Raw genomic sequence first — 9411 nt, forward strand, 5'->3', positions numbered from 1 at the left:
AGCCCCCTGGAGGAGCTTGAATGCAGTGGACATGAGTCGGATACCCTTCCTGAGGCAACCCTCCCATTTTTATCCGGACTTGGAACCGGCACTACATCCAGGGGTTTGGGCAATGACAACAATTTAAGATGTGCAATAACCAAGTGCAATTGTTGTTTGTTGTTCGTGTGTTTTTATGAAATTATTGTTCTTATTTTTCTTCTGTATTTATACAGATTCCTTATCTTTTCTGCTTCATACTTGCACATATTTCTAATTTCTTGCTGCTGTAACGTGGAAAGTGCCCCACTGTGGGACAAATAAAGGATTCTTATCTTATCTTATCTTATCTTATCTTATCTTATCTTATCTTATCTTATCTTATCTTATCTTATCTTAAAATCTCAAATAAATAAAATAAAGAACAAATTAATAAAATGACAGTGTTTCTCTTTAAAACCTTTGATGTTGCCACTTTATTAAGGGTTCTTGATCATCATTTCACAGGAAACAACCTGTAAAACAACAGTGTTTTTCTGTAAAATATTTAATAGAAGTTTATGTAAATTATTGTTTTTGCACTTTATTTAAATAAATGTGTAAGGATTCTTACAGATGTATTTTGTGTTGTTATTATTATGTACAAAACTATTAACTTGTATTTGGGGGATTGTTTATTCATTTTTGTGTATTATGCATGCATGCTGTTTGTTTATTATGTAAGCGGTTCTTTCATACAAAGACTGGACTGACTTGTAATGACGCTGATCAATCCGCGGCAAGTTTGGGAGTTATGTGAGTACGTCATGGTGCATGAGCAATGGGAAGAAGCAGGGGGAGGAGCCAAATGGTGTGGTGTTTTTTGTGATATGTCTTATCTTGCTAACTATATAATTCACTGTTTGTTTATTTTATTCTGCTTCTTTGATTTTGGGGGGAAGGGGATTTATGGTAGTAAATTAATAATAAATATTTGTTATTCTTTTCTAAAGTGGTTTCTGTATTAAGTCATTATGGGAGTGTAACTTAGCTTGAACTTTTATGGGGGAAAGTATAACAGTAAACTAGTTTAATTAGCCATTGCGGGGGTGTAGTTAGTTTAATAAATGAAACTCGAGTGAGTTACTCAATGGAAGACTACTCTGGTCATTTCACCATTCAACAGCCGGGAATCCAGGTTTTCTTGTGGTCAAGGAGGAAAGTTTACATTAACCCCTAGGGTTAAGAAAAGGGTTATAAATGTATTTTACTTTAATTTTACAGTTTTTGTTTTGTGATTTGACCATTTTTTACGAGATTGTTTTTACAGTGTTGCTTCATATGAAAGAAATATATAGAACATTATAGTACTAAGGTCACAAGATATCATTTGATCATTTGTTATTTTTATTTTTACTAGTTTCTTGCCTGGCAGTTAATTTTTTTAATTTTTAACATTAACACTTCAGTGTAAAACACCTTATGAGTTTTTCTTACAAAATAAAAATAACGGTTTTTATGCAGCTGGATTGTGTGCTAGTAAGACTGATGATGGAGTAACAATGTGGTAATGTGCAGGAATTTTACACAAAACATCACACATTATTCTGGATCACACAATCTCACAGATGCAGAACCATACCACCAGTAGAGCCTGAATCCAGCATATAGAGGCTGAGTGAACGTGGTGTGGACTCTGTGGAGGAGCTTCATGGTGTCAGAGATGCTGTGGAAGGACAAAGTTCCTGCACTGTGATCCACATAAACTCCTATTCTGGATGATGATGGAACTCTGAGATCAGTCTTAATGTTGTTGTGATAGAAAGAGAGAGAAGAAGAAGAGCAATACAGACTCCAGGACTGATCATTGTGTCCAAACATACAGTCATAACCCCGTCCTTTCCTGCTGATGTCTTTATATGAGACTGATATGTACACACCACCGCTCCACTCCACCTCCCAGTAACAGCGTCCACACACACTCTCCTTACTCAACATCTGTCTGTAGGAGTCAAATCTCTCTGGATGATCAGAGTACTGCTGCTCTCTCACACTGACTCTCACCACTCTGTTCTTCTCAGACAGAATGAGGTTAGGATGTGTCGTGTTGGGATCCAGAGTCAGATAACAGAAATCTAAAATAAAAGAGAAAAACAAACTGAACAATGTGAACATGTTGGGTTTAATTCACAGAATACTGTATATTCATGTGAAATGTGTTTGTGTGTGTGTGTTATTACATTTCAGCTTGTGTGTGTGTGTGTGAGTGAGAGAGAGAGAGAGAGAGAGAGAGAGAGAGTATGTATGTGTGTCTGTGTGTGTGTGTGTGTGTGTGTTAGACATACATTTCAGAAACTCTTCTCTGCTCTGTGGCTCTGGTGGTGAAATGATCTGAACTGCTGCAGCTGTGGAGAGAAAAATGGAAATGAAGACAAAAAGCATCATCAGGTTGTGTAAAAGATGGAAACAGTTGAAAGTGATACAGTCAGTTTATTCATTTGAAATCAGTATTTTACTTCAAAGTGTCAGGTGAGCAAACTGGCTGCAGAAAAGTAAGCAGGAGCATGGCTAAGAAATAACACTTCACAGAGCGAGTAAAGACGTCCATCATTGTGTTTCTCCAGCAGGAGCAGCTCCTCTTACCATGTGGAGGGATTTTGTTGAATTCCTCCTCACAGAATTCCTCCAGTCTCTTCTTCAGATCTGAGAGAGAATTCCTCACTCCATCAAATGACAGATGTTGAGGGACAGTGATGCTGGATGTGTCAAAATCTGGTCTGTTTAATAGAGGAGATTGACGTCCAGAAGCTAAAGCCTACAGAGAACAAATGAAATGAAAGACACACTTGTGATGTCAGACAGGGACATTTATTGCTGCTTTAATGAGAGGTGTTTTAGAGAGTGTGTGAGGAACAGCTGGCTCTGTAGATCAGACAGTGAGTGTTACCTGGAGGAAATGGATGTGATCATGTGTGTGTGAAAGCTGCTCCAGCTCAGTGACTCTCCTCTGAAGATCAGCAATCTCCTGCTCCAGTTTCTCCAGGAGTCGTTCAGCTCGACTCAGTTCAGCCTTCTCCTGAGCTCTGATCAGCTCCATCACCTCCGAGCGCTTTTTCTCCATGGAGCTGATCATCTCAGTAAAGATCCTCTCACTGTCATCTACTGCTGTCTGTGCACTGAGCTGTTAGGACACACACACACACACACACACACACACACATACACACACACACACACACACACACACACACACACACACACATACACATACATACACACACACACACACACACACACACACACACACAGAAGATTTAAATCTCATCTATCATTCCCTCTCTTACTGGGACTCTAAATGACTGGTTGTCCATGTTGTGTGTGTTTCTAGGAGCAGCTCTGTCTCTGCTCACTGCTCACCTTTATAGTGTTCACAGCCTGTTTCAGCTCCTGCACCTTCTTCTGCTTCTCCTGGATTCTCTGCTGGAATTTCATCTGATCCTCCTTTAACTCACTCTGAGGACAAATACAATATATCTCATTGTTGATGGATTATGAGTTTGTGAGCTCCGTGGGTGATCATTAACTGACAATAAAAGGATAAAGTTCACTCTGGTTCTATGTAACACTTTATTACAGTGTAATAGACTGGATGTTTGGTGAAGTTCATAGATATAAAACATTGAAAAATAATCCAGGACTAGGATTGGGAACCACAGAGTTACAGCAAACCTTAATATCTCAATGCCACATGCACACATTTGAAATATAAACATAATTCTGCACTGAGGAACTTATTTTAAAACTATATTCATAACATCTTTAAAATTATATTAAACATTTATTTCTCACCTCTTTTTCAGTTCTGTAGGCTTTAACTGAGACAGTGTCGTGGCTTTTGTGTTCATCCATCATACACAGATAACAGATGAAGCTTTGATCAGTACGACAGTAGATCTCCAGCACTTTATCATGTTCAGAGCAGATCTTCTCTTGTAGATTTCCAGAAGCTTCGATTAACTTGTGCTTTTTCCAAGCAGGAACTTCATAGTGAGGTTTCAGATGAGTTTCACAAAAGGAGACCAGACACATCAGACAGGACTTGACGGCTTTGTGTTTTCTCCCGGTGCAGAAATCACACTCCACATCTCCAGGTCCAGTGTAACAGTGAGCAGGAGAAGCAGCTTGGACTTCAGTCTTCTTCAGTTTCTCCACCACTTCAGCCAGCATGTTGTTTCTGCGTAGAACAGGCCTTGGAGTGAAAGTGTCTCTGCACTGAGGACAGCTATAAACTCCACTCTGATCCTCCTGATCCCAGTGTCCATTAATACACACCTTACAGAAACTGTGACCACAGGGGATAGTCACCGGATCCTTCAGGAGATCCAGACACACTGGACAGATGAACTGATCCTGATCTACTGAAATACTGGCCTCAGCCATTTTCCTGAACTCACACACGGAGAGAGATCAGATTCATTTTCTCTAAAATGAGGTGTTACTTCCTTGTTCTGTAAGAGAGAGAGAGAGAGAGTTGTGGGGGTAGAGGAGGGAGTAGGAGCATAAACACAGACAGGTTATGAACACTCCTCTGTTAACCATTTCATCTCCATTTAGTGCATAAATATAACTATGTAGCTGCGACAGTTATTAGGATTCATTTCATAAAATACAGAATTGGTCTTTATTATTTCACTTTTTTCATATTAAAATTGACATGCTGAAATGTTTATTATCCATATTTAATATCTCACCTTATAGACATGTTTGGTCATATTACTATAAAATTACTATATCAATCAAGTATCAATCAAGTATCATGACTGATTTTATATGAAAACAATTCATGTTCCAGGACCATCAATTAAACTTGTGTGTTATACCCAAGGGTGTAACATTGGTTTGAGAAAACTTCCTGCATTTACATACATTTAGAGACATTAGTTAAACAAAATCCAGGAAATAATGTTGATTATAACAATATAACAATTTTCTTTATTGTTTAAGAGTGGCTGATCACCAAGACCTGAGAGAATCATTTTATAAAGTCAAAAATGTTCACCATTAATTTTTGTGTGAATAAAATTTAAATAATCAATTTCCACTGTAAACTAACTTTTATTTTAAACTAACCTCTGTAACTGAAAATGTAAAATAAATCACTTGTACAGGACATCTGTCAGAGACAAATCCACCAAACCGAAGGGGTTTAGAATAGAAACAGCAGAAAGCTTTTATGTGTGTTTGTGTGTGTGTGTGTGTTACAGCACTATTGTGTAATATCAGGTGCAGATAGACAGCAGCAACATTAATATGGAATTATATGAAAATGTTGATCATTACTCTAATAATTGCCTTTCATGCATAAACACCACCCTTAGTTAATGAACCAATTTAAATATTTACATTCCTGGTGCTAATTTTCTGTGCAGCACAAATACCTAAAGTAGATCATTTTTATTCCTCCAACACTGTATTATAGCAGGGTAGGAATAACCATCTGTAATCATTACTGCTGTAATACTAAAGGATAGGGAAATTGATAATACAATAGATACACTACTTATTTGGTACACAGGATACAAGATTCTCACACAATCTTACAGACATTAAAAAAATGATGTGTGATGTGATAGCCTCGGTCTACCTGTTGCTATTATCTCATCAAACTTGCTTGCACCACCTGCTGGTGAAGCGGACAAGCAGCAGGTGTCGATTATGCATCGATGTTCGATTGCTCTTCCTGCGATACCCGAATGTTAAACGTTGAATTTCTTGGCGAATTTGAACCACTGAATTTGTGGAAGTGAAATAATACTCACCGAAATGTCCTGTCTATTATTAAAGGTTGTATTATAAATTTCGGAATATTTCATATTGAAACTATAAACAATGCAATTTTGTGTCTCCACTTGAAAAATTCACAGCTTAATCATGCTACCATGTTGAATTGCAGAACCTTAAAATGCAAGCACTGTTAATACGATGGATTTTTTTTTTCAGTTTCTGCTATTCAGCACCTTTTTTTGCTTCAAATACTTTTGTCAATATTTTACTACCATGTTTGCCCCCCATGACCCAGAAGCTGTGGGAAAGAAAGTCTCCTGACACACGATCTTCAGAGTCAGTGAGTATTCATTTCATGCTAATATTAAGTCAGAAATTTGACCCAAAACTGTTGGTGCATGTGAAACATCCTGTTTGTTACTGAGTATTTTTATATTACATTTTGTATCACTTAAAGCTGCTAAATAAACTTAAATAAACTCAAGCATTTGAAAAAAAAATGTTTATGGGGAGAACAGACACCCAATGGAGAGACAAGTCCATCACAAGTAAGTATATATTGCAGTATATAAAAGAGAAGTATTAAAAATAAAGCTTAGTTAATTTTAAAGAAAAAAGCAACAAAAAATATAATTAACTCTTGCTCATGCCATCCCAGATGCAAATGACTTACTTTCTTCTGGTGTACAGAAAGATTTTTAGAAAAGTAATCCATCTTTGTAAGTCTATATAATACAATTGACCCCAGAATGGTGATTCTTCATAAACTATATATACAGCCATCATGACAGTAATCCATGAAACTCCAGTGAATGAATCAGTGTGTTCTTCTTAAGCAAAAAAAATAGGTGTTAAAAATGTATTGATTGTAATGGTCAAAACAATAAATCCACCATTAAGATGCTGTGTAGTTGTAACTTGCTTCTTGTAACAGATACTATATTGGCTGTAAGTCATACTGGTGTCCAATGTGATGTGAAAGAGGTAGGCAGGCAGGTAAAGGATGAGCAGACATGCAGGACAGGCAAACTCGCATCAAATTTTTCAAATTACTCAAAATTTCAAAAGGATTTAAAAAAGAAAAAACTCCCAGTTTCAGTGTAATAATAGCAAATTAATGAGGGGTAGATGAAGTAAAATAGAAACTGTGAAGCGGTGCAAAACTTACCAACATGTTACATTCTCTATTTAAGTATGTCTACCTGAGCACATGGAAGACACCCTACTGAATCATCAGGCAACCTGGACAAATGTCAAAAAAGTCTCAAGAAAAAAAATCTGGTTACACTAATATAATATTTTAGCTTTTTAAAATCTATAAACCCATGCTTCTGGCTGACTGTCATGTTCACAAGAGATTCAGGTATCTCTTGACATAAGATCTCTTGTGAAGCCTGCTATGATGGTCACACTATGCCCTTGGATTAAACTCATGAGGGTTGTACCTTTTGACCTTCAGAATGTTGTCTACTCACTCTATGGCAAGATTTCTTTAGAATATCTATAACATTTAATAAGTAGCACTCTCAAAACTGACAGTGCTCTTTCTTCACATAGTGGAATATCTCATGTCAAATATTGATAAAGACAAATTCAATTAAAGAATTTAAAGGACTTCTCAGTGAATCACAGCATGTCCTTTATTCTCTCCTCAATCCTCCCGATGCACCAAAGATCCAACTGATGAGAAGAGGATTGTTCTTTAACTGCTGTAATGATCACTTCTGGAGCAGAGTCATTGACCTTTTGTTGTATGTTATGATTTTACTTATTAATGCACTTAGTTATTTAGTTATAGGGATAAAATAGTTAAAGGGATAATTCAGCCAAAAATGAAGATTACCGGACTTTACATTTGGAACAAAAGAAATCCATTTCAAAATCCTCAATGTTTGTCCATTCAAAGAATTTTTTAAGATGCTGTTTTGGTCTACAATGTAACAGCTGGACATTCTGTGATGAACAGATTGAAACAACAGATCATTTATTTTATTAGAGTAAATTTGCCTGTGCATGAAGATGAAATTAGGCCTGTGTTGTTGATACAGGGGCATAATGACTGGATTAATGATGTTATTCAGGTAGTATTGGCTTGTCCCACCTGCCCAGACTGTAACACCACCACAACAGTGGCTGATGCATAGCGCTCTCCTTGACATCTCCAACATCGTTGGCGGCCATCATTTCTGCTCAACTTGAATCAACTTTCATCAGAGAACAGCACTGAGGCCCACTGGTCCCTCGTCCAGTGTAAATGCTCCCTGGCCCAACACCTGTGCCTGGTGGTGTGGTCAGGTACCCTTGCAGGTCATCTAGCACGCAGACCATGCTGATGTAAACGGTTTCGAATGGTCTGACGTGACACTTGGGTGCCTCTCACCTCCCTTAATTGTGCCTGGAGTTGAGTGGCATTCATCATCCGGTTCCACAGGGCACTGTTCATAATGAAGCGGTCATCAACATGGGATGTTGCCAAAGGATGTCCACTTCAATGCCTTTCTGTGACTCTTCCAGTCTCTCTGTATCTCTGTCGCAACCTGCTGATGACACTCTGTGACACTCTAAGCTCAGTGGCCACTTTCATCTGAGAACATCCTGTTTGAAGCCTCACAATGGCGAGGTACTGTTGATCAATTGTTAGGTGTGGTCTTGGTCTCATGATGTCAAAATGTGAACAGCATGATGAAGAGGACTGTTTAAATACCAATTCTAATTGAACCAGAAAATTTATTTGTCGATTCATGGATCAAACACCAGTTGTGAATTTTGCCATTAAGCACCTTGTTAGAGAACAGCAGGTTATGCAGAAAGTACTGAAACACTGAACAGTTGGACATGTGCATTCAAAAGTGTAGAGAAGGTCAAATTAATTTCATCTGTCAAGGTAATTTTAGGTGCATCCTGAAATTTCAGCTGAAAGCCGAATATCCTTAACTTTCTGTGAGAAGTGTATATATAGCAGACTGAAAACACATATTGTGCAAAAATGCAGTAGCAGCAGTTGAGGTAGTGCAAATAGAGATAAACATAAACATAGAAGCAGATGAAATATTAACAAGGGTTGAGGTAGTGCAAGAAGTAATGAACAACATAAGTCTGTTCACATAGGTGTATGTGTGTGTGAGAGAGAGAGTTCTATACAGTTCAGTCCTGGGTGTTGAGAAGCCAATGGCTTGAGGGAAGAAACTGTTACACAGTCTGGTTGTGAGGGCCCAAATGCTCCGGTACCTCTTTCCAGATAGCAGGAGGGCAAAGACTGTGTGTGAGGGGTGTGTGGGGTAATCTACAATGCTGCTTGCTTTGCAGATGCAGCGCGTAGTGGAAATGTCTGTGATAGAGGGGAGAGAGACTCCAGTGATCTTTTCAGCTGTCCTCACTATCTGCTGAAGGGTCTTGCAATCCAAGACGGTGCAGTTCCCAAACCAGGCAGTGATGCAGCTGCTCAGGACACTCTCATGGTCCCTCTGTAGAACACAGTCAGGTTGGGGGGAGGGAGATAGGCTTTTCTCAGCCTCCTCAGGAAGTAGAGGCACTGCTGGGCTTTCTTGGTGATGGAGCTGGTGTTGAGTGACCAGGTGAAGGGAGGCGTCACTGTCACAGCCAAGTGATGTTGTCCTGTAGTTCGTGATCACCTGAATGCCCTGCCTCATGCATCGGGAGTCTCTGCTG

The 9411-nt window shown here is 38.5% G+C and overlaps 1 protein-coding gene across 1 annotated transcript in view; it reads right to left on the reverse strand.

Annotated features, from left to right (window-relative positions):
- Positions 1 to 4446, reverse strand: part of LOC131355178 (E3 ubiquitin/ISG15 ligase TRIM25-like) — a 78963-nt gene extending 74517 nt beyond the window's left edge. The window contains exons 1-5 of the mRNA XM_058393459.1: positions 3808 to 4446; positions 3376 to 3471; positions 2906 to 3139; positions 2602 to 2773; positions 2304 to 2363 (exon numbers count right to left, since the gene is read on the reverse strand). Coding sequence (XP_058249442.1) covers positions 2304 to 2363; positions 2602 to 2773; positions 2906 to 3139; positions 3376 to 3471; positions 3808 to 4398 — 1153 coding nt within the window. The 5' untranslated portion in view covers positions 4399 to 4446. The remainder of the gene's footprint in view (positions 1 to 2303; positions 2364 to 2601; positions 2774 to 2905; positions 3140 to 3375; positions 3472 to 3807) is intronic.
- Between the last annotated feature and the right edge of the window lie 4965 nt (positions 4447 to 9411).

Source organism: Hemibagrus wyckioides, linkage group LG06, assembly GCF_019097595.1.
Source record: "Hemibagrus wyckioides isolate EC202008001 linkage group LG06, SWU_Hwy_1.0, whole genome shotgun sequence".
NCBI classification, from domain to species: Eukaryota; Metazoa; Chordata; class Actinopteri; order Siluriformes; family Bagridae; genus Hemibagrus; species Hemibagrus wyckioides.